Consider the following 25715-nt stretch of genomic DNA (forward strand, 5'->3'; position numbering starts at 1 on the left):
TTTGTCACATGTTTTAGATTCAAGTGTGAGTAAGTTTTGCTAATTTTCCCAAGCTCATGTTTAAGTTTAAAGTCTATTATAAGGTGCTTTGTCCCAGAATAGCCAAATGTGGAGGTCGTTAAGTTATGTTTTCCATAAAATTTATGTTGGCAATAATCCATGAAAAATTTGTTGTAAATTCCATGATTTTATTTTCTTGTATTTTGTGGGGTTTATTGTAATGGCTTTATTCTCAAGAGGGTGAAGATTTGCTCAAGACAGTGCCTCTAACAACTATCTCTCGAGTAGGCCACTTGCCAATGAGTCGTCAAGCACTCTAAACGGCTGGATTTTTAATGTGATATTTCCTCTCCTTCACCCACACAATATATAACCTCATTACCCATAAAATTGTAAGAAGAATTTTAGATAGAAACCCTAGAGATTGAAGTTTTCATAACTCCCACCTTTTAGAGAGTGCTACATATCCTCAAGAGAGAAATCCTTATAGTCTCCCCTCTTCTATTGTCAAAACTTGAGAGGAGATTTTACCCAAACACAACACACACACAATTTGAGTGTTGAGAGTGTTTTGGACCCTTTGGGAAGCATTGGAGCTTAGCCAAATTAAGCCAGTAGGCAATGTAATCGGACGATATTACAGGATCCAGAAAGCTAGTGAAGACAAGATTTAGAGAAATCCATTGGTAGCTGGAGCTTGAAAGCCTCAAGTACCTGGATAGATTGGGTTTGAAGGGTCTTTTTGATTAACCTTACACTCCAACTTATTTACTAGAGGATCATTTCAGCTAGGAGGGTTGTCGAGAGGTTTTTACGCTGAGTTCTTCAACTTTCCTCTTTGATAAAACATCGCATGTTATCTTGGGTTTGATGTTCTTTTCCCTACCACCTTTTACATTCATGCAATTGTTGAATGCTTTGGCCAATTAATTAGCTAATACATATATTCCACTTTAATTGTTTTTACTTTTTAGCCTAAAATTAATCTATCCATAATTAAAATTTTGGAGGTCTTAATTAGCTCTACCATTTAGACAAGTGAGCTTTCAGATTCTTTTCTACGTCCTTATCTTTAGGTGACTAAGAATGTCAAGAATATGTCTTTGATATCTTATAAGTAGCAATAACCAAGATGTTCATGATGAGATCAAGTTAAGGTTAGATGGTGCTCTGTTATAATTATGGTTAAAGTAGATGATGTTAAACGTTTTGGGTGGCAGATAATTAGGGCTTAATGATGATGCTGATGAAAGAGAAATTAAGATACAACAAAGGCCTCAAGGCTTTGATGTTATACCGTCTCTTTTATAAACATTTTTGGAATAATTGTAGGTCATTACACTACAACATCAAGCATGTATTTATTTTTTCCTCTTTTTTTTCTTTTTTTTTTTTTCTTTTTTTTTTTTTTACTATTAGTCAGTTCACAAATCCTTATGAAATTTTGTTCATAAAATATTTAAGAAATTTTCATTGAAGACTTTCTAAGTATAATTTTTTATTATACACACTAACCTTAGATTAATAAGACCAACATGACCAAATGAATAAGACTAGGTAGCCCCTTCCCAAAAATAAACACATAAAAGTGAAAGAAAAATATTGACATAAATAAACTAGCCTCATCACATGCGCTTCGTGCGTGCGATGAGGCTTTATTTATTTATTTTGAGTTTAATGTAATTTTTCAATTTGAATTTATCTATTGTAGAAGAAATTTTTAAGAAACTAAAATTTAGGATTTGATATGGACTAAAGCTAAGTTTATTGTATGCTAATTTTTAGGAAAAAAAAAAGTATTAAGCGTGGGTGAAATATATTAAAATAAAGAGTGTGCTAATTTTTAGGAAAAAAAAAATTCTATGCTAGTTTTTTTGTTTTTGAATTTTGTTGAATTGCAATTTTAACATTGTTTTTATTTTTTAAGAATAAGTATTATCTAATTAGATTAGGGGTATTTTTGACATTTTTTGAAACCATAACTAACTTTTTGAATCCTTTTAATATATAGAGATAAATAAAAAATATTTTGACTTTCTCATTATTTCAAAATTGTCTTATACAATAAGTTTATTTATGATCTTTTTATATATTAATAAGACTCATACAAGTTTATTACACATACAAGATAATGACTAAAAGAGGATAAGACTCGTTACTTCCACATTTTCCTCTCATGTTAGTTGTCAAGTACTAACACAAACGTACTGTTTTCCCACCTCCACATTTTTTTTTCACATTAGTAGTCAACTATTAATACAACTCTTCTTTTAAAAAAAAATATATATATATACTAATACAACTTCATTTTAAAATAAAAAATAAAATAAAACTGTCATAAGTAAAACGTATATACCCAAAAAATAAAAAGTCTCGTTGTACGCGTTTCGCGCATGTGATGAAGCTAGTCGTTATATGAGATAAAATTCTGTAAGAATGTGGTGTAAAACCTATGTTTTACTCCTCCAATTCTAACATGTCACATCATCTTATCACATATTTAAAAATAAACACAACTACACCCAATCAATTCTAATACTCATATATAAATCCAACAAATTTGGGAATTTATTGAGATGTTTTTAGGGGTAGTAAAATGTATTGAATTTTAAGTAAAATACTGATGTAGCAATTTCTTATTGGATAGTGTAAAACATAGGTTTTACATCCCATCCTAACTAAATTCAAACTCATGTTATATACTTATAAGTAATACTACCGTCACAAACTATTTTATAATATTTTTACAAGCTGTTGATGTGATCAACTTTTTATTAATTTTCATCTAAGTCTACCATTAGCATCACTTTTTTATTTATAGATAATCACTTACCACCAGCAATTTGTAAAATTTCTTATAAAAAGGTTCATATATTTAGTATTACTCTATACATGGGATGACACCTAATCACGACGTGTAAGACCACCTGCCGCCAAAGCGTGTGGGTTTGAGTTCGCCAAACTACTACGAAACACAGCTGTTACAACTTACAACATCAACTACCATCCACCTCAAAACTAAATATTCTCTCATATTCTATGTAGTACAAATACATTTTAGTCTGTTTCCTATTTCGTCTTCTTTGCAGTACATACTCTTTTCACTCTTCTGTGTACTACAAACATACAATGACTCAAACAACTCAATGCCAACTAGACCTTGGTCCCTCCTTTGACCTCTTGATAATCACAAACTCACAAAACCCAATCCACAAACCCAAAACTCCAAAAATTCTCACTATATATCTCATTGTTTGCAAATTTGCAACACGGCCACATGCAATACAAAACAATGTCTCGTTCCCTCTCCATCTTCTGCTTCTTTTTCCTATTCCTCTTCCTCATCCTCTCTGCCTCGGCTCACAGTGGCCACGATGACGGCGACGATGATAGCAGTGAAAATGGCAGCGTTGACCTTCGGGCAAGGCCATTGGTACTGGTGAAAATATGGTGCTTGATTATCATATTTGTGGCCACTTTTGTTGGTGGCGTTTCACCTTACTTCTTTAAATGGAACGAGGGGTTCTTGGTTTTGGGGACACAGTTTGCTGGGGGTGTGTTTTTGGGTACGGCTATGATGCACTTTTTGAGTGATGCAAATGAAACTTTCGAGGACTTGACTACCAAAACGTACCCTTTTGCATTCATGCTGGCTTGTGCTGGATACTTGTTGACCATGGTTGCTGATTGCATAGTCTCCTATGCGTTTAGAAACGACGAAAAGGCTGGTGATCTCGAGCTTCAAGGTAAGCCAATTCAATCTTCTTCTTTTTTTTCTTTCTTTTTTCTTTTTACTTTTAATTTGGGGTCTTAGCATAATGTCAATTAATGTTGATGAATGAGATGTTAATCCTAAAGGTTGGTATAATGGTCCTGATTAATTAATGGGATGGAAAAAGTGATTGAATTTATTTATTTCCCCTCCCGGCTTTTTCCCTGAAAAGTACAGAGAGAGAGAGAGAGAAAATGAAGAAAAGTAATTTCCAGGGTCCAGGGGAACAAGCGCAAAAAGGGGTGTTTTGGTTTTGTTTAACTAACATGTGGGTTTTTGATGAAACTGTTTGGTTTGGTTGTTTTTGGAAGATGTGAAACTGGTTGTTTTATTTTGAAAGGTTGATTGTATTCAATTAGCACATGAAAAGTTAGAATTAAGATAGAAAAGGTAGGTAATTTCCAGGGTCCAGGGGAACAAGCACAAAAAGGGGTGTTTTGGTTTTGTTTAACTAACATGTGGGTTTTTGGTGAAACTGTTTGGTTTGGTTGTTTTTGGAAGATGTGAAACTGGTTGTTTTATTTTGAAAGGTTGATTGTATTCAATTAGCACATGAAAAGTTAGAATTAAGATGGAAAAGGTAGGTAATTTTATCAAGTGTTTGCTAGCTTGGATAAATCCATGGTGAGTAATTAGGCTTTTTGGATTTAGTATATAGATATGAAGGCCACGTTTGTAAGAAACAGTGTTGTCTGCAACAATGGGTTGGATTCTGTGGTGATTTTCTATTGGGGTGCAAAAGGAGTTAGGATGATTAAACTTTTGAAATAAATAAGTTTGAGCTTACAAGAAGCAAATAAAACTCTAGGCAAAAAGTCTCAAAAGAAGCAAATCAAGCTAGACAGATCAAATAAATGTGAATCTCCTCTGTTGACTCCAAGAAGAGGATGTAAATGTGTAATGGCTGTTTCCTGTTTGATTGATAACTTTATTCGATTTTCCTTCATTTCAGGTGGAGTTGGGCAAGGAAACGGCACAAAAAATGGTGTGGCTTTACAATCACAGAATCAGGTGAGATACGTGCTCATTCATTCATTTTAGCATTAGACAAGCAAGCTCTTCCTTGGTTGTAGTATTTGGTGTATAACTTGTTAGTGGTTCTATGACTGAATCAATATTTGCTTGTATGCCTTAATAGGTGCACCACTTCCTGGCTCCTCCGGGTTCGGTTGGGGATAGCATTTTGTTGATTGTTGCCTTGTGTTTCCATTCTGTTTTTGAGGGCATTGCAATTGGAGTTGCAGAAACAAAAGATGATGCCTGGAAAGCTTTATGGACAATTTCTTTGCACAAGATATTTGCTGCCATTGCCATGGGCATTGCTCTCCTTCGTATGATTCCAAACCGTCCCTTCTTATCATGTGCAGCCTATGCTTTTGCATTTGCCATTTCAAGTCCAATTGGGGTGGCCATTGGAATCATAATAGATGCCACAACTCAGGGTGCTGTGGCAGATTGGATCTTTGCCATATCAATGGGTATTGCATGTGGAGTGTTCATCTATGTATCCATAAATCATCTACTAGCAAAGGGTTACAGACCCCAGAAGACTCTCACGGTTGACACACCCCATCACAGGTTTTTGGCAGTGTTGTTAGGCGTTGGGGTAATTGCTGTCGTGATGATTTGGGACACTTGAGAACTGAAATTTTAGATTTACCATTGGTTAGTCCTGTTTTTCTAAAACACTGTTTTGCCAGTGATCGATCCTTGGGACAGATTTCCAGTTGAAAGAGAACATTCCACTGCATATTTGAACTTGGAATCTTGCTTATATAATTTGGAATGGACATATTTATTAGAAACTAATACAGAGATAGATTGAGTGCCAATCCTTTTCTTTATTATCTTGTTAAGAAGTCATTCTGAGGAATGAACCAAGCAAAAATCAGAGTATATATGTTTTTCTTCTTCTTTATTTTCCCTTTACAAAATGTTAAAAAGTGTTGGCAATGGCATTCATAGTGGCCGCTTTCTTGCAAGTCACACAGATTCCGTCTCTGATCGCTAAGTGAAAATTGTAATTTGCAAGCAACACCTTTTGGCGTGTATAAGCTCATTCCATGGCCCAGGTCTTTCATCATTAGTAAACGATGAGACTCAACCAAAACAATTCAACATCTCAAGCCAGGGAGGAGTACAGCGTGTCGGAATTGTCATCTCAAGTACACAATCAAGAGTTGGCATCTTACTGGAAAAAAATTTTGAACTAACATGGCAATAAATGTGGTTTAAAGTTGACATCCTCTGTTTCGTGTTTTAAAGTTGACACATCAATTTATGTTAGCTAAGAGTAAGACTTATACATGGTAAAATTTGAAGTACTCTTAATATCACTCTTTCAAACAATATTGCATGAATCTTATCAAGACAGGAAAAGGTTCAAATCTGCAGTTCTGTGTACCAACTTATAGTTGCGTCATTAAGAGAATAGTAATATCATTAATGTGGATCATTTTAGCAGGCTCTTACAACTAGACAAAAATCAACGTTGAGAACCAGGAAACAATGAGGCTTTGAGAATTTCACAACCATGGATGTACATCATGCTAAGGCTCTGATACAAAATGGAATTAGTAGGAGAAAGTTTGATAAATCACAACTCCCAAGAAAACAGAAAACAGAGATAATGCATTATCAAACCACACGTGCACAGAGAGAGAGAGAGAGAGGGAAGTTGTTATTAAAGCAATCATAACTCAACTGAAGAGCATAAGGTTTTTTTTTTTTTTTGATAAATGAAAAGCATAAGGTATTATTTGAATAATTCATCCGAAATAAAGGGCATGACAATGGCCCTACAGAGGGAAAATTTTGAGGAATGACAGTGGTTTCTGCTTCGAAACCTTCTCTTAAGTAGCCTCAGTAAGTGGTATCATTCATAGACATATCATCAAATATCTCAACATTTGTATATTACACCAGTCAAATTTTAAGCAGGTGCAAAGAATAAGTCAGATAATTCAACCCAGCGCTTAAAGGTCCACATGCAGAACTTTATCAAGGCAAACTGTTACAATAATGGGCCCGGCCAAATCCCCCAGAGCACAGCCTGCAATATAGTGCATAATTTAGTGGAGGATAATATAAAATATGGAAAAGCCCATACATTATTATCTACTGGAGATTCAATTTGTTAATCAAAATCCAATAAAAGCTTACCAATCCACTGGCCAATTGAAGGACGAAAAAGAGTGGCACCAATCCCAGCCCCAATGGAAGCAAAAACTAAAGATGCACTACACCTCACAGTAGCACAAGAGACCTTTTTCCCAAGAAGTTTAGCTTTTTCTTCTCTATCAAAATCATCTTTCCCTTCTTTAATCATAGATGAAAAGTATCTGTAGACTTCAATGCCAACTTGGACAAGCCATGATGCTGCAACTCCTAAAAAGTGTCCTGTATTTCAAAATGAGGCACAAAACAATGAGGTTGGCAACCCAGCAAAGAATTACGAAAAACAGAAAGAATGCCAATATATAAGGCTTTACCTCTGAGAGTTGTTCTGCTAACACTGCAGAAGTAAACAAATGTAGGCATCCTTCTTCCAGCCTTCCGCACAGCAGATTTGGGAACATCTATACATGTTGATGATATGCATCAGTTGTTTAGAATACTATTCAGAAAGCTGAGTAGAGTTTTTTTATGTTATAGTAAATATCTCTGAATCATTTTCTCTTCCAGCCATAACTAAATCCATCTCCCCTACCAAATGTAAGTAGTCCATTGATTCTTCTTTTATATCTGATGAATAAAATAAAACAAATACACATTTGAAATACTTTTAAATGCAAGCACCTTTCAGAAGTTTCCATGCCATCCTCTGTGAAACATAGTGGACAGCAATTCGTTCCAGCACCCGTCTAGTGGTTACAACAGTAGTCTGTAACAATAAACAGAAGATCGCCAGGTAAAGTTAGTCTCCAAAAGTTACAAGCTGAGTTTTGTATCTTCCACAGAAAGGGAGTGAAGAAAATGAGGGAAAAAATGTAAAAGCTTTGTAGCAAACAAAATTGAATTCCAAAATCAAGAGAAGGCATAATTGCATAAATAAACTATAAAAAACTGGCTCCCTGGCACCAGTTTAGGTAAACATTATCAACAAGAGGGTTCAGAAACAATGATATTAGAGCTTGTCAAAGGGCAATACAAAAGTTTACGTACAACAATACCAGGGCAGTTAAAGCGCAATACTTTAAAGTGTTAATTAAAAAAAAAAAAAATCTAGGACAAGAAAGCTGTCCAGGAGGCAGGAACCAATTATCATACAAAATCCAATGAGTACACTTCTGTACATGGTTGATGGTTATATGTAGATAAATACTTTCCCATAGAAAGTTAAAAAGGGCAAATGAAAAGAGCCACATCTAGCAGCTCAAATCTTCATAAAGAGGAAACTGACAGTCGATATAAGGGAAAGCACAAGAACAGTAAAAATAGGCTAAAATAGGCAAATTCATTCAAAGAGTTCAAGCCATTTTTTGTTGTAAATAATTCTACAAAGCTCATAATCCATTTGTAACTTAGGCTCAAGGTTTTTTCATTGTTTTGAGCCCTCCACTTCTCATTGGACCTATGCTTAAAATGGATTATGACTTTTTTGGGCCTCACTGTCTCCTTGTTACTTATAAAGATAAGCCCCCACCTTAAATGATGGAGCAGCTCAGACCAAGGAGAATAAAGTCAAAGAAAGCAGCTTATCGGAGGATTACATTGAGCATCAAATTATGGACCTCACTTTATTCTATCTAGTGGAAAAAGAAATTATCCACACAAAAATGTCTAAAACTTAAATGGCGGAGGACAAGATGTGAAAAATAGAGATTATTATACCATTCCAAGGGGGGTCGACTCACACTCAACAAGAGTATGCCATCTACTTTATCTATATATATCATGTCTCTATTCACTATGCTCAGTAATGTAGCTAATAGGTTGGAGAAGCTTCAACGGGATTTCCTATGGGGGAGGATTAGGGCAAGAAGAAAATTCACCTTGTAGATTAGGGAACTGCTACTAAGCCGGGAGGGGGGGGGGGGGGGGGGGGGGGGGGGTTGGGGTGCAAAATATGGTTAACTAGTAGAAGGTTGGGGAGTTAGAGCACACAGCCAGTACAACATTCTTATGGTTATAGTCTTTGGAAAGCATTTAGAGCAGGACAGGATTCTTTCACTAGATTTGTTGGCTTTTCCCAAGGTGACGGATGAAGGATAAGATTTTGGGATACTAAACGAGGCTCAACTTCTTCATTCTCTGTATTGTTTCAGCTAGCTGTAAACAGAGAGGATATTGTGTCGGACCGTATTGAGTTGAGAAATGGAAAAATTCTCCTCTTTTTTTGATAGGTAAGAAATGGAGAAATCCTCTGGAAACCTACGTTCATGTGAGATGCTCATGATTGGAAGTTACAAATGTCTAATCAATTTTTTAAACCTCTATTCAATATGGGTTCTTACCGATGAGGGGGATAGAATTCTTTGAAGCTTGGTAAGGACAAACACTTAAGTTTCTGTTCTTTCTATGAGGTGTTGAAAGGCATAGGCTGTTTGGACTTCCCCTAGAGAGCTATTAGGCAGGTTAAAATCCCAAATAAAGTTGCTTTCTTTGTGTGGATTGCAAATTTGCAACGTGGGAGAAAGTTCTTACTAAATGTAACTTAGTAAAAAGGGGGTATGGTGATGGTAAATAGGCGTGTTATGAATAAAAGTAGTGAAGAAATGGTGGACCACTTATTGCTTCATTATCTTGTGGCAATGGGATTATGGCACTTTATATTACTAGCTTTTAGAGCTAGTTGGGTGATGCCAATGACTGTGAAAGGAATGTTACAAGAGTGGTGACGTTGATGATGACCAAAATCATTCAGAAATAGTGTGTGGAATGTGGTTCCGAAATGTTTAATGTGATTTATTTTGATGGAGTGGACTAAGAGGGTTTTTAAAGATAAAGTAACTACTACATTGGAGATTCATCCAACTCTTTTTATGTTTCCTATCATAGTATGAATATAAATTTATCACTCATGACGAATAAATTAAATGCATACAAATGAGTTCCCTTGAATGCAGAAGAGCTGAACCATAAGCCATTATGAAATAGACAGCAGGGAATATCAATACAACACACCTCACGGACAATTTGCTTCACTGATTTTTTGAAAGGAACAACCAAATCTACGCGGTGCTCTTCTTGATTGTCCTGAAGGAAGTCCTCATCATCCTCTTCCATGTTTGAACGAGGCTCCAAAAGAGGCAAATAAAACAATAGAAATGACCTCAAGGTAGTCATACCAAATGTCCTCAATTCAAAAGCCGAGAATAGAGGTTTTAACTCAATTGTGTACTCTTTTGTTCTGTAATTCAGAGAATCTTTCTGAAAGAAAGTTGAAGCTGCACTTCGGATATTGGATATGTAATCTTCAGACAATGCTGCACCAGCATCACAATAAGCAACTGATGGCCCAAAATTTCTGCAGTGTAAATAATATAAGTCAATATACAGGTTTTTTTTTTTGTGTGTGTGTGTGTCTGTGTGTATAAGTCAATATACAGTTATAGGACACATTTTTTAACACAGCCCTAAACATTCACTAGAAGAACCAAGTAGCCGGTTTCAAATGAAAGCAATATCTAAGAAAAGATTTTATTTGGTGTCCATAGATTAGGGGACAAAAAAAAATCTGCATAGGACAAAACATCACCACATGTAGCTATGGAGATCACTTTTCTGCAGCAACCAAATGCAGATTAAGATTAAATACACTAAAATTGCATTGATTTCTAATACACTTAATTTTTTCAAGATACCCATTCAGATACTATCATTACAAATATACTGCTGGTTCCTCGGAAAACGCAACTATCTCAGGAGTAATTTAGTGTGGCACATCCAAACCAAACTAACAGAGAGCTTTGACATATAAATCTGAAAGAATGAAGCAACAAATTCCCATGTCAAACAACTGCCTTTCATGCCACTCAATAATAGATAAGTCTATATTATACCTAATATCTCCATTCTCAACTCGTTTACAATACCAACTTTAAAACATGCCCAATAATAATTCACAGCCAATCAAATCAAAAATCAAGGCCAAGCTTATAGCCTTAATCACATTTTACAACAACAATGAAATGGATCAGTGAAGAATAGCCTAGTGTCTCATGTACTTTACCAACTTTAAACTCTGCCTACGAACTCAAGTCATACAAAATCAAGTCCAATCTGATAATTTATATCAAATTCTTCAACAATTATAAAGTAGACAATTGGAAAAACAATAACCTTTAGTTGACAAATACCTATTTGCCTTACCAATACAAAACCAATACAAACTATTATCAAGCAATTCAATACTTCATCTACTCAACACACACAATTGACCATACCCACTTTACTCAAAAAAGTCCACACCCAATGATGAATCCATATAATACCAACCAAAACCATTATCACCCAATTGAATTCTCAATCCACACACACACACACAGAGTGAGAGAGAGTACCCAAAAAAAGCCCTTGAGGCAAAAGGGTGTGCGGCAGCGACGGAGGCGGCGGCGGCAGAGGCTGCAGCAGTGGCTGAGATCAACCCATAAGAGTGGAGGCTTTGTCCTGTATATAAACTTGGTTTGTTCCTTAACAGATCCAAAATTATAGAAATTCCGGACATTGTTGGTGTCTACTGTCCCAAAACCAATCACAAAGATACAAACTTTCTTATCTTTTTTACCATACCCAGTGAGAAAAAACTCAACTTTCTAGGAAAATCTTCCTGGGTTTCTCTTATATTCCTGAGAAAATAACTGGGTTTGGTTTAGAAGAGTGAAAGAGATCGAGTTTATTGTAGTAGTATATTACAGAGATATGAGACAAAGAAGGTTGAGTGAGCAGGCTTATGAGAGAGAGAAAGAGAGAGTGAATTAAGAGTGGGGGACAAATTACCGTACCCTCGTGTGGTTATTCTAAGGCCTATCAAGTTTGTTTCTCGGGTTTTTAGGATCTACTGAATATTTCCCAAAAAAAAAAAAATTTTGATCTACTCAATACTACTAGTCTACTACTAAAAAGTAAAACCTTGCTTCTAGTTGTAGGCTTGGGACAGTGCTTTACAAACTTATACTTTTTCTTTGAGAATAAACTTATGTTATAAATAGTAGCATAAGTTTAGGTAAAAAAGTAATTTTATAATAAATTGTAATTGATGTTATTATTAGTAAGTAAAAAAAGTAATTTTAATAATAGATTCAAATTTAAATTAATAATAACTTACTATTTAAGATTTGTTATAAAAATATTGTGAAAATATTATAGATGTAACACTTTTTTTTTTTAAATCCAACTCATTCATTTGTTACGCTCTAAAAACTAAAATGTAACATTTTTAGTATTTTAGTGTGTTTATTTTAATGTAAAATTTGGTTAAATTTGAAAATGATTTCGTTATTTGTGAAATTTTGTGTGTGTATATAAATATATATATATATATATATATATATTTATATATTTATATGCACGTGTGTGTAAATTTCTTTTACATAACACCCATGGTGGCTCCACTCTCCTTATTTGGTGGCTGGGTCGTCAGTATAATGGCAGGGCGGCCAAACTAGTGGCAAGGACTTGGAGGCACCTATTTTGATGATTTATGTTTGAAAAATTTATGTCACGCCAAGCACCTGAAAATGTTTTGACGTGAATTTTTTTTTTTGAAAAATTAGACAAATGAAGTTTACTGGGCTATTTATGACTATAATTATATATTAGTTCAATAAGCCACATGACTCATTAAAAAAAGTAATATCACTAAAATCACATATAGATAATTTTTTTCATTAAAAGAATATAGTGGGTTGGAGTAAAATAATCTCAAACTTTATTGTGTGTTTGGCATTGACTTAAAAAATCAGTTTTTTATTTTTTTTATTTTACTATTTAGCTTATTTTTGCTATTATTCATGAGTTTCATTGCACTTTTTAGTATTATTCATAAGTCACACTGTACTATTTCAGCTACTTTTTAGCATTATCTATAGTACCTTTAGCAAAAAGTTTCCAATTTCAACTAAGGTTGTGTTTGCCATTAGCTTAAAAATCCTTTTTTTTACTATTCATCTTATTTTTACTAATATTCATGACTCCATTACACTTTTTAATACTATTTATGGACTCTATTGTACTTTTTCAACTACCTTTTAGCTTTATCTACCGTACTTTTAGCAAAAAGATTTTAGTTTCAGCTAAATAAGCTGTTTCCAAATAGACTCTAAGTGTCCGTTTCGCAAAGATTATTTTTACCAACTTATTTTACTATTTAGTTTATTTTTGCTACTATTTATGGATTTTGGTATTATTCATGGGTCTCATTATACTATTTTAGCTAACTTTTACCTTTATCTACATTACTTTCAAGAAAAAAAATTTTAATTTCAACAAAATAAGCAAATCCCAAACGGACTTAGTGTGCATTTGGCTCTACTTAAAAAGCCAGCTTATTTTACTATTCAGCTTATTTTTGCTACTATTTATGAACTCCACTGCACTTTTTGGTACTATTAATGGGTCTTACTATACTATTTCAGCTAACTTTTACCTTTATCTACAGTACTATCAGAAAAAAATTTTCAATTTCAACAAAATAAACGAATCTCAAACAGATGACAAATATTATTTTTGCCAACTTATTTTACTATTCAACTTATTTTTGTTACTATTCATGGATCCCACTGCACTTTTGGTTACTATTCATATATCTCACTGTACTATTTCAGCTAACTTTTACCTTTATCTATAATACTTTCAATAACAAATTTTCAGTTTTAGCAAAATAAGCGAATTCCAAATAAACATTGAATAAGTTATTCCCACACAGACACTTAGAGCCAAACATATCATCGTAATCTGTGCCTTTTTACCTTGTTGGTTTTTGGGTTGGGAAAATTCTAGAAACCAAACAACAACTAGAAATGGCAACGGGTCGAGTTCAAGTCGGATTTCTTTATATCCAAACCCAACCCGCGGGCCCAGCCCCAAAACCCAAACCTGACCTATTTAATAAACAGATTTTTTATTTGGGCTCCAAACCCGCCCCTTGAGCCCCACGGGCCTGGTCCAACAATTATTGGCCTTATCTAAAGCCATGGCCCAAACCAACCCAATCTTATTAAAAAAAAAAAAAATCGAATTTACATCCAAAAATCACAACCATAGAAACACAAATCACAAACCCAATCATATATAGAAACACAAATCAGCTTTTTTTTTTTTTTTTTTTTTTTGCTCTTCTTTGTTAATACAGATTTTTCACTTATCAAATAAATAAATAAATACAAATCTTCTCTGTTAATACAATTTTTTTACTCAAAAAAAAAAAAAAACACAAATCACAAACAAAAAACACAATCTCGTCCTCCAATCATCTCATCTCTCTTAGATCTGATCTAACAATCCCATGCTCCTCCGTGACAAACAGCAACCACCACGAGATTTGTGCTCCTTTGTGACTGGGTGAGGGTCGAAAACGAGAGTGAGAGTGAGAAAGGACCAAGAGGTAAAGGGTGGCGAGGCTATGTGAGGTCGTGGGGCTAAACGAGGTAAGGAGCGTGAGGCTGAATAAGGTCGTGAAGGGAGCATCTAAGGCTGAGAGGGTGGCTAGCGGTGAGAGCTTGAGAGAGAGAAAGGGTGGCCAATGGTGAGAACTTGAGGGAGAGAGTGTGGCAGAGATCTTAATAGCTTGAGAACGAGAAAGAGGAGGCAGCTGAGAGCTTTAGAAAATGAAGTATGAAATGAATGAAAGAGAGTATTTATACTAGGGTAGTCGGGTTTTAAATTTTTTTTAATATTATATATTAGGGATGGAAATGGGGCGGGGCGGGGGTGAAGGATGGGGTTTTCATCCCCACCCCGCATGGTTTTGTCTTACCCCATCTCCACCTCGTCCCGCATGACGGGAAAAACATTCTCACTCCATCCCTACCCCTTAGGGCCTCGCGAAGCCCCGCCCCACACTGTAAAACTCTACTTTTTGTTAATTTGCCCAACAACTAGTACAATTTTTTTAATAAAACTTATTTCATTGATAAAAATATACTTGAAATTACAACTAAATTTATCCCATCAAATGAAATCAATTTTTTGAAAAAAATTGAATAATATATCCAAGTGTTTAACAAGACAATAAAAAAAAAAAAAAAAAAAAAAATCTCATAGTATAACACATAACAAAATAAAGGTAGAAAACCATATTAGTAGAATAAAATATGCTAATATTGATATGTTTGTTTAAATAGTAGGGTTTTAGGGTATTAAATATTTACAATTACAATCTTTAGCAATGCGGGGATGGGGAGGGGTGGGTCAAAAAAGTTTAAACCCATCCCCACCCCGCTCCGTGGTGCGGGGCTAAAATTTTGCCCCATCCTCGTCCCACCACTTTTGCGGGGTGGGGAAAACCCGCGCGGGGCAAAGCGGGGAGGGGCGGGTTAAGCGGGGCAGGACAAAATTGTCATCCCTATTATATATGTATACAGGTCAAGTTCAAGCCGGGTATGACTAAAACCCGGACTCGACCTGGACTCGTTTCGGGTTTTTTTTTTTTACCCATACCTGACCCTATTATTTACCGGGTTAGGTAAAATCCAATCCATTAGGGTTGAGTCGGACCGAGTACCTGTAGATCGGGCAAAAATTGCCATCCCTAATTGTAGCTTGGTTTTGCCTTGCACTAAAAGCCCTTTTTTTTTTTTTTTTTATAACAAAAAATAAAATAAATAAAAGTAAAAAGGAGAGCTTGTGAAAGGAAGGAGTGCCTTTTTCTTTTAAGTTACTTTTGTTTTAACCCTTTGTTTATGTTTTGTTTTTGGTCAAGTCCAACGATTTTAAAGTCTAGCAAAAAAGTAGAGTTTAATTATTATGCCAAAAAAAAAAAAAATTATTGTCAAATTAACCCCTAAACTTTTATAAAATATGACAATCTAAACATTTTGTCAATATTTATTAGAAACACAATCAAGTTACAGAGGATAATCTTCTCAAAAAAGAAAAAGTTACAGAGGATAAAACCAATAAAGATAAATAGCAAAGAATGAAAACATTTTTTTTTTTTTTTTTTTTTGTTAACCGCAAAAAAATTAGGTTAGTTCCAAGAGAAAAAGGCGGAGTTCTTTCCTTTCCCAATTCTTGAGCCTCTTCAAGACTTGTTGTGTGGTGCAGCTTAGAAATAAATCTGGTAGAACATTGTTTTTTCTAAAGTTCATATATCTCCCATTTAAGAGAGGGAAATTCAAGTAATAAATATTAAAAACAAGTTTTCTATCATTAATTTTTAACATATATATGGACGAAGTGTTTAGATTTTCATGACTTATAAAAGTTTGAAGTTTAAAATGACAAAACATAGAATGCATCATCCCAAGTTCGCATGGCACAACTATGGAAATGCTCAAGAGCTAGAATGAGAGCGGTTGGATAGAGTGCTAACGACTCTTGAATGAATGAAGCTAAATCATGATTAATAAAGATGAAACACCTAATCTTCTTGGTATCCAATCACTGTACAATCTTACTAAAACACTCATGTCCATGAAGAAAATCAAGATAAAGATCAAAACGGTTCCTCTTTGAAGAATGTGGACTCTTTTTTTTTTGGCTAATAAACAGAGAATATTATTAAAACAAAGTAAAAGCAGCATCCTTTTTCCAAGAAAAGAAGATACGAATTACAACAAACTGAAAGATCTATGAACAACTGCAAATTTAACTTATAGATAATGAGTTCAAGAGTTAAGTTCTCTCCTTATCTAGTTAAAATTACAACTTTTCTCTTAAAAAAAAATTGCTAAAGTCTACAACATTACAAATCATAAATTGGATAGGTCAAGTAGCGGTGAAGCAACCTTCTCTAATAGTTTAAATAGTGTAAAAAATGAAAAATCACAATAACTTAAAACCTCATAATTTTTTATTTTGATTTAGGGGTTTAAATTGACAATATTTTAAAATTTAAAGATTCAGCTTAAAATTTTAAAAAATGTTAGAGTTTAATTTGTACAGGCTTTAATTTAACACCTCTTGGAATTATATGATCTAATTTAAAAGCAGAAAGTAAAGAGGGGAAAAATGTAATTTGCAAAAAAAAAAAAAAAAAAAAATCCACTTCCCACGTGTGAGAATGCATAAACTCAAATCCCGCCAACCATTTTTTCCACTTCCCTTTCAACTTCAAATCCCAAATCCCAATTCCCACATCGGAAAACCTTTTCCCAGTCTCCCACGGATTCACCGATCATTCACAAATGAACATCATAATTACATTGTTAAAAATATCCAAGCTTTGGTTACCTTAGCTTCAAAATCGTCTAGGGCTTTTGGGTAATTTTCAAATTCAGCAATGAATTTGGGCGATCTTCACAAGGTTTGGGAAACCAAAGCCCTGAAAAAGCCTGGACAAGACGAGGCAAAGAAGATGCTTGAGAAAATAGCCAAGCAGGTCCAACCCATTATGCGCAAACACAAATGGAGGGTCAAAGTCCTCTCTGAGTTCTGGTATTCTCTTCTACTTTTCCGTTTGTTTCCAGAGAAAATTGTAGCAAAAAGTGATGGGGAAGTAATGAAAAATTGGAAATTTATGGTACTTATGCAAATCCCATACGTTTTTTTTTTTTTTTTAATAAACTGATAGATTTTTTATTGATTTTATGTAAAGGAAAATGATATTTATTCAAACCCCATACGTTATAACATTCAAAGTTATTTTTTTTTATTATTTTTTTTTTTTTGGAATGTTGTTATTAGGCTATTAGACAAAGATTTTGTTAGATTATTTTTTTGAATGTTGTTATTTTTTAAATTTATGATATTTATTCAAATCCAATTATGTTGTAACATTCAAATATGTTTTTTTTTTTTTTTTTTTAAAAATGTAATAGGCTATTAGACAAAGATTTTAGGTTATTGATATTGAATATTCCATTATTTCGTGTGTGTGTGTGTGTGTGAGAGAGAGAGAGAGAGAGAGAGAGAGAGAGAGAGAGAGAGTTACTTTTGTTTGATATCATTTTATTTTTTCGGTTTTTGTTTCTTTGAAGAAAGATTTAGATTTTAGTTTTTACCAAGCCAAATGGTGCATTGGTTAAAATTAGGTGAACTATTTTATATCATTTCTGCATTAAACGAGGATATGATTGTTACTTAATTGCAAACTTGTTTTATATTTTTATTTTGTTAAAAACATTTCATTGCCCAAGTTGAATATTTATTGATTTGATTTATGTTGTTTTAAGCTCCCATGTAAATTCCACTATTGTTAGTACTCTACAGTTTTGTTTTGTTAAATTTATTGGCAGTCGAATGAGGCACATAAGTTTGGATTGTTTTTTTCTTTTTTTGGGTCTAAGTTTATATTATTTTGTGTTCTGTATTGAATGATAATTATAAATAAACAAATTGGCAGTCCAAAAAATCCAGCTCTTCTGGGGTTGAATGTGGGAGGTGGGGTGCATGTGAAGCTGAGGCTTCGAAGGCCGAACAGGGATTGGGATTTCTTCCCTTTTGATCAAGTTCTTGATACTATGCTTCATGAGCTTTGCCATAACGCCCATGGTCCTCACAATGCCAGCTTCTACAAGCTGTGGGATGAACTTAGAAAGGTCTTTCTAATTCTCCTTCATTTTATTACAACTATCATTCAATGTTTCATTTCTTATAAGAGGATTAAAAAAAATGAATCTGAAATGCATTTCATGCGTCTTAAGAAACCAAATATTTTTCTTGTATGTATCCATAGCCCTTAAATATTTGAGTCATGTGTCCAATCCCAATTGATGATCAATTTATATAAGCAAATGTATAGTCCTAAATTTTTTTGAAGATTTTGCCTTTTTGATGGATGAATATACTTAATGCAGTCAGAAAAGAAGTGTTATTGTTGGATTTGTTAATTATGATATATCCACTCTACCTGAGTTCTACTTTGTTAGCTGCACAAGTAATTCTTTTTCTTTTTTCTCCGCTTTTATAAAAAAAAGCAAGCACTTCTTTTCTTACAAAAACTGTGCTGGACCAGTTGCATGGTACTGCAATATGTACCATATATATTTCACTGATTTTCACCGTTGCACACTCGACTTGGATAACATTTTTTTTGGATCTTATGTTTGCTTTCATGCAATTTGGAGTGGAGAAAAACTTGGATTGGAGTTAGGGAATTTCAAAGAATTATACTTATATTTCATTTCTTTTAGTAATTGGCACCATGTGGATTTGAGTTGTGGACGTCCTAAACCCTGTTTTCCAGCTTTGAAATCGCTTTTTTAAGAAAACTATGTAGAAAGCAGGTTTTCAGTTGCATAATTTGCAGCTTCTGTCTCTCTCTTGTTTGTTTTATTGTGCTTGATGCCTTTGATTATGTACAGGAATGTGAGGAGCTGATGACCAAGGGTATAACTGGCACAGGTGATGGGTTTGATCTTCCTGGGAGGCGTTTGGGTGGTTTCTCTCGTCAACCTCCTCTTTCGTCTCTCCACAAAACTGCACTAGCAGCTGCAGAAAAGAGAGTGCGTTTGGAATCTCTCTTGCCTTCTGGACCGAAGCGTCTTGGTGGTGATAGTACCATTATGGTTTCACTTAGTCCAATACAAGCTGCTGCAATGGCTGCAGAAAGAAGATTACAGGATGATATCTGGTGTGGTTCTCAGTCTTGTGAAGCTTCTGGGGATGAAGAAAGTAGCTCTGATATCTTGCAGGACCTTGTACATATGGAGCAAAGTGCAGGAGGTTCAAGGCTAGATGGTGGTTCAAGGTCACGTGGTGTGGATGCAGCAGTATCTCGAAAAAGAAGTCGGGAAACAGATCAAAGTTCATTTGGTCAATCTTCCAATGATCATGTGGAATCCAATTTTGTTGATTTATCTATGGATGCTTCAACCTCTGGGTCCATGCTTGATCGTGACAATAGATCTAAAAAAAGAATTGGTAATTCAGATAACACTTCATTTTCTCAGTCTACTTGTCGGCCTGAACCTGATTTCGTGGATTTGTCCTGTCCTTCATCTTCTGGGCCAGTGCTTAGTCGTGATACAATGTGTGATAGAACACTGAACTCAGAGGAACCTGCTATGTGGGAGTGTGGAACATGCACTTTATTGAATCCAGTAAGTGCTTCAATGCATAATATTATTTTATATATTCAGTTTTTAATGGAGCGAATATTTTTCTGTATATGTCCTTTTGGATATGTAATGAGTATGTTGCTTCAAAGTTCACCCATGCAGACCAAGTTTTGTAGCATAAGCAGAGAAAAATTGGTTTCGCTTGTACTTCACTTAGAACAAGTTTATTATGAAATGGTCATGTAAATTATCTTATGGTGATTAACATACTGTTTTGCCAATGAACTCTACCTCAACTGGCACTCTCTCCCCTATGGTGAGGTCATGGATTCAAGATCCACTGGATGCATGTGTAGCTGACTGATAAAAAAAAATTTGTTTGATAAGTGCCTGGTTTTTTGTTTACTCTTTCTTACTTAAGCATTATAGCAAGCATTTCATCTCTCTCTCTCTAACTGTAAATTTCTCACAGAACTAAAAGGTCCTTTCCATTGTCAAACCTATGAACGTTTCATTATAAATTTTATGCCATGGAAAGCAATCTAGAGATTGTGAAAAGGTAGTGGTCATTAGTTAGATGATAAAGACTTGCTTGAGTTTGTACTTACTCTCAGTTTCTTATGCTCCACTTTATCCTATTCTACGGTCATTGTATATAAATTTTACTTGCCTGCACTCCTGCTATAATACTCATGAGTGTTTTGCATGTGAATGGTGGTGTATTACTGCAGCCGCTGGCTCTAGTATGTGAGGTTTGTAGCACACAAAAGCCAAAAGATGCTGGTATCAAGTACACAATCTGGTCCTGTAAATTTTGTACGTTGGAGAACAGTGTGAAGTTGGAGAAATGCTCTGCGTGTGATCAGTGGAGATACTCACATGGACCACCAGTGTCCATCAAATCATTTCCAAGAACCTGATCTTGGCACTTGAGAGGTACCATTTAATCGGCCAATGATCTCCCATGTATCTTTGGACTCTTAAAAGTTATTGGATATACAATAACTTTACCAATTTACTTTTTGGTTAAGTTGTTATGGACATTCTCTTGGGAATGAGATTTATAAAATTCTTAATCAAATTTTTTGTTCACACCCATGTTCATGTTCTAGTTTATAATTTATACACATCTGTTTAGAGATAGCAAATGCATGAGTGACATATATTCAGTGATTGAATATACTAAAGAATGGGCAACTTAAGTGAATATGTAAGAACCCACTTTTTCTATTTTACACATACACTTTTACAAAACACTCACATCAGATTATCTATTATATACTTCATTTGATTTAAATTATATATATATATATATATATATTTTTTTTTTTTACTTTATACTTTATGACTATTCTCTTCACGTCCATTCTCATCTTTTCCTCAAAAAAGTAAAAAGTTCTCTCTCATCTCTCAACTCTCTTCTCTATTCACCATCACAAAGCCAAACCTCCAAGGCTGGAGCTCCATGGCCATGGCCGGACCTCACATTACCACCACAAAGGCCGAAACCTACATAAATTAAACCCCTTCTCTTTCTAGCTCTCTAAACCCGATTTCCACCTAACCTAGACCACCATGGCCGAACACCATGGGTTCAGCCAATCAACCGCCACAAACAAAAGGCTTTTAACTTTGGATTCTCTCTTGGGTTTAGGGACTTGGTGATTTTCTTTGGTTTTTGGTGTTCTGAGTTGTGGGTGTAGTTTTGATTTGGGTTTTGGGGTTTAAGAAAGGTGGGATTTTAAGCTTGGGTGTGGTGGTGGGTGGTTAACCGGCTTTGTCTTGTTCAGAGGAAGAGAGAGTGAGTGTGTGAGATGAAAATGAAGATGGTGGAAGAAGAGATTTTGGGGAAAAGAGAAAAGGAGAGGTCTGATGAGTAGGAGAGAGAAAAAAAAATTATTTACATAGCTACAGTAACTGTGTATATTTACACGGTTACTATAGCAGATGTGTATATTTACAAACTTATACACCCATTGATGTGGGTAGTTTTTTGTGGAAAATGTGTAAATTTGACCACTTTTTGTATTTTACACACTGGTGTGATTGCTGTGTGGAGCTTTTTAAAGTAAATATGTAAGTGATTGCAAGATCATAGGAAATAAGAGAAATATAGAGATCGTACCATTGGCATGTGCACTTGTACATGCATATGAAACCATTGGCATGTGTTGAAGCCTTCTCTTGACATTATATTAGAAAGAAAGTTAATTCACAGTTGTGTAGACCTGAATGCATCGAAATAGAAATCCCGTATGGTGTATGCCTACATGGCTATTTGACCAAAAACACAAACACAGCTTTATGATTTTTTATTGTTAATTCTACCAGAGTTAATATGAAAGCATGAAAGGGGAAAACAGAATGCTATTACTCATTTGGAACCTTTTTGGCATGCAAAAGAAGAAAAGGCCCAGGCTCCTGGCTAGTAATAATCAAATTAAATAAATAAGAGGTCCTAGTTCTATTATATGCTGCTGCTGCTCAAAAATCTCTTGAACTTTCTCAGAAGCATTGCATCATTGGTCAATAAGTTTTGCCTTTTCTCAATTAAGGCATAAGGCAAGTAGACTCGATACTGAATGTTAGATGGCTGAATCCTGGACAAACTGCATGTATGGAGACAGCACCAGGACACTTATTGGGCAGTGATTGTAATTTCTCTGGTGGTTTATTTATTAAGACAACCTAAATTCGAGGTAACTATAAAGGCAAGCTGGTAATCCATGGTGGAAGACATCCGAGAATTTCTGGCTACATAATTGTGATGGTGAAATTTCTATCCCAGTTACATATTTGAGGCAGGGAATAAAGTTAAGGTTTTGTCATTTGCTATCGGTTATAGCTCTTGAATGGACAATGCTTAAATATATGAGGCAGAATATGGAAGAAACTTGACAACAGTGTCAAGAATTTAAACTGTGGATTTGGGCCGATGTCCAATAAGTTGGGCTGCTAGTTTTCCTAACAATGAGAACGCTTGTTGAGGCACTTGGGTGCACCAATTCTCAATTACCAAGTCAATATAAATCTATATCGAAAAAAAAAACCTGAGTCTCCAATTAGGCAATTACCCGGTCAATAGAAGTCTAATTTTAAAAAGAAAGAAAAAAGAATTAGATCAAAAAGAATTAGTGGGGCTTATAAGTTCACATCCGACATTGGAAATTCTATTGTTGAGGGATGATCTAAACCGTAGATTTCTCTCTTAGGAATATTAGGATGTGCTAGATAAGTTACAAGGCTCTTGGCAATACATACCCGCTAATGTTTCGTTTCAAATGTATTTTTCTTTTCCCTTTTAACTCATGAAATTTGAATATTAATTTCTTTTTTATATGAGCTTCAAATATAGAAAACAATAAGTTTAGAGACAACACTTTCTGCAATTGTTGATGTTGTAAGTGGCCTATTGTGACTAGCGCAAAATATAAGTGGTGTTAGTGGTAAACACATATGAAATTGACAAACTAACATAACAATGAATTTAAATTGTGCCACATCAACAATACAAATTAATTTCTTAATTTCTTAATTTCTTCCTTGTTTTGAGTTTGATAGTTGATGAGATATTAATTTCCAAAGTTTATTAGTAACATTTGTAGTATCCTTAACATCACTAAAAAAAATTACAATGTTCTATTAATTACTAGTTAAAAAAATAAAAAAAAAAAACCGAAAATTATATTAGAGTACGAAAAAAAAATGTAAAAGAAGTAATATGAGGGATCTCTTTGAAGCTTGAACCAAGAAATCCACCGGGGTGAGAACTCCCTTGTGGTTCCTTTGATTAATATGAGTTTTTAGCAAATAACAATAACAAGAGGCATACAAGTATAGGTGAATTTATAAAGTTGACTTAATTGTCCCAATGATGAAAAGGATAAGGAAAACATTCAAATTGTCGATGTTTTCTTTTTGGGTATCAAAGAAGCATTAATAATTACATTAAAGGCTAAATCATCACAACTACATAATCCTATTCGGCCAGAGCATTTGTTAATTCAAAATTCAAATGGTTAATGTTCAGTGCTTTGTCTAAGAAACCACCACTACAGTCTAATGGCATAACATTTACTCAACACAAAGTGATCCATTTCACTCACCTACTGTCATGTCGGCATTAAAATTTCAAAAATGTCATTGATCATTGATCATTGGATGTTATAACTTATAATAAAACTGGTGGAGTGTTGTGTATATGTTATCTATAACTACACCAACCCCTATTTGTGCAACATCATGGACTAATGTTGTTGGATATATTTGGTCATATCCTCACGTGGCTCTTAACTATTGGTTCTATGAGAATAGGGTTGCTTTATCATTGGAAACTTCTGGCTATGCTCATACTTGAAGATTTTCTTTTCATCTTTGGGAAGAACACATTGAATCATTCAGAGACACAGAGGAATAGATACTATTTTGACATCATCAATGTGAATATAAAATTACTTCAAAGTCAATAAAAATAAGGGGCAAATTATTATTATTATTTTTTCATCTTAAATTATACCTCATTTTACATTTTGCCTCTAAATTATCAAAAATGCACAATTGATACCCCAAAAATTATAACTTTGTAACACTTAACTCCTACGCCATCTATTTTGGGGTTAAGTCTAACAAAATTTAGTATTAAAAAATCAATTTATTCCTCTCTCCAAAACAGACAATAGATGGTAAATTGGTTTTTTAATGTTACATTTCATTAGACTTTTTTTTTTTTTTTTTTTGAGGGAAACATTTCATTAGACTTAATTGAGAAAGTAACAGACTGACAAGAGAGATTAAAATGTTACATAAGTCTTAGTTTACGGGGTAATCATGCATTCTTGTAGTTTAGATGACAAGTGTAAAATGAGATAAAGTTCATAGTAGAAAAGTACAATTTCTCCCAAATAAGCAAATTAATGAGCTATAGAAAATGTGTTGACGCCCATTTTTTTTACAGATTTCAGAGGGGTTCTTGGTAAATAGATGCGACTAGTACTGAGCTACTGAATTGGATAAGGGAAATTTTACACACATATCTTGCAAGTGGTTGTAGTTAGCCAGCAGTGTGGACCAGCGGATCACATTTTGTGACTCTATGAGGTACCCTATATACGATTAACTTTGTGGGACAATACCATGTTGTTGTTGTGTGGACATTTATAATCTGTAAATCATCACGGTACCTTCGGTACGTAAAGCTTACATTTAAAACTCACTTTGCAAGTACCCTTTTCTTTCTTTGATAAAAGTCCATGCGTAGTTAGCAAAGAGTTTTCATGATTTTAGTAACACTGTCTGGCTTAGTTGAAACCTATCATGTTTGAAACCCATTTCTCACTTGTTAAAAAAATGTGAGCAGAAAAAAATATAGCCACTAGATCAGTTGAATTTCTAGTAGAACCGATATAGTTGACCATGTGAAAGATTGTTGGGTCATGTGGTTTAAACCGAGTTTGAGAATCGAATATACCCTCTTTAAAAAAAAGGACATTTGCTTCATCTGTAAAGCATGTATTATATACAATATGTATTAGGTTAATTTGTAGTTTCAAATAGTAATAACATCTGCTTTTTGTCATATGACATTAAGAAAAGTGTGCAGCCCGGGAAAGTAGTTACTTGAATTAACAAAAGAAAAATTCTTAGACCACCTAATAAACCACAACTCTTGTCACAAGTACTGTTTATGTGTTAAAATGTGAGTGGTTAAGAAAAAATAATAAGTCTATGTGAAAGTGATGACATACAGTCTGTCATAGTTTACTACGTAAAATAGTTGTAATAAAAGTAATGACTTTTTATATTGTACCAAGATTACTCTTTAATTAACCAAAGAGTTCCTA

General features: G+C 34.3%; 3 protein-coding genes across 3 annotated transcripts; 2 read left to right on the forward strand and 1 right to left on the reverse strand.

The window, feature by feature from the left end:
* The first annotated feature begins 3110 nt into the window (after positions 1 to 3110).
* LOC126694363 (zinc transporter 11) lies at positions 3111 to 5604 on the forward strand. The gene is made up of 3 exons (XM_050390598.1): positions 3111 to 3746; positions 4725 to 4783; positions 4911 to 5604. Exons 1-3 carry the CDS (start codon positions 3278 to 3280, stop codon positions 5409 to 5411), a joined length of 1029 nt encoding a protein of 342 aa, XP_050246555.1. The 5' UTR covers positions 3111 to 3277; the 3' UTR covers positions 5412 to 5604.
* An 863-nt stretch (positions 5605 to 6467) lies between these two features.
* On the reverse strand, positions 6468 to 11773 carry LOC126694364 (uncharacterized). Its single transcript, XM_050390599.1, has 6 exons — positions 11278 to 11773; positions 9899 to 10241; positions 7571 to 7655; positions 7264 to 7350; positions 6935 to 7171; positions 6468 to 6824 (listed from the first exon to the last, which is right to left on the reverse strand). Exons 1-6 carry the CDS (start codon positions 11439 to 11441, stop codon positions 6748 to 6750), a joined length of 993 nt encoding a protein of 330 aa, XP_050246556.1. The 5' UTR covers positions 11442 to 11773; the 3' UTR covers positions 6468 to 6747.
* Positions 11774 to 16963: 5190 nt separating this feature from the next.
* LOC126694365 (uncharacterized) lies at positions 16964 to 20967 on the forward strand. The gene is made up of 4 exons (XM_050390600.1): positions 16964 to 17311; positions 18219 to 18414; positions 19180 to 19917; positions 20607 to 20967. Exons 1-4 carry the CDS (start codon positions 17157 to 17159, stop codon positions 20793 to 20795), a joined length of 1278 nt encoding a protein of 425 aa, XP_050246557.1. The 5' UTR covers positions 16964 to 17156; the 3' UTR covers positions 20796 to 20967.
* Positions 20968 to 25715: the final 4748 nt, after the last annotated feature.

The sequence above is a fragment of the Quercus robur genome, chromosome 8, assembly GCF_932294415.1.
Source record: "Quercus robur chromosome 8, dhQueRobu3.1, whole genome shotgun sequence".
Taxonomy (NCBI): domain Eukaryota; kingdom Viridiplantae; phylum Streptophyta; class Magnoliopsida; order Fagales; family Fagaceae; genus Quercus; species Quercus robur.

Excerpts from the sequence above, each read along its gene's own strand:
- LOC126694363 (XM_050390598.1), top strand. The coding sequence starts at position 3,278 with ATGCAATACAAAACAATGTCTCGTTCCCTCTCCATCTTCTGCTTCTTT. Across the intron at positions 3,747-4,724 it reads TGGTGATCTCGAGCTTCAAG|GTGGAGTTGGGCAAGGAAAC; the intron begins GTAAGCCAATTC and ends CCTTCATTTCAG. Across the intron at positions 4,784-4,910 it reads CTTTACAATCACAGAATCAG|GTGCACCACTTCCTGGCTCC; the intron begins GTGAGATACGTG and ends ATGCCTTAATAG.
- LOC126694364 (XM_050390599.1), bottom strand. The coding sequence starts at position 11,441 with ATGTCCGGAATTTCTATAATTTTGGATCTGTTAAGGAACAAACCAAGT. Across the intron at positions 7,656-9,898 it reads TGAAGCAAATTGTCCGTGAG|ACTACTGTTGTAACCACTAG; the intron begins GTGTGTTGTATT and ends TTATTGTTACAG. Across the intron at positions 6,825-6,934 it reads TTCAATTGGCCAGTGGATTG|GCTGTGCTCTGGGGGATTTG; the intron begins GTAAGCTTTTAT and ends ACTATATTGCAG.
- LOC126694365 (XM_050390600.1), top strand. The coding sequence starts at position 17,157 with ATGAATTTGGGCGATCTTCACAAGGTTTGGGAAACCAAAGCCCTGAAA. Across the intron at positions 18,415-19,179 it reads TGTGGGATGAACTTAGAAAG|GAATGTGAGGAGCTGATGAC; the intron begins GTCTTTCTAATT and ends GATTATGTACAG. Across the intron at positions 19,918-20,606 it reads CATGCACTTTATTGAATCCA|CCGCTGGCTCTAGTATGTGA; the intron begins GTAAGTGCTTCA and ends GTATTACTGCAG.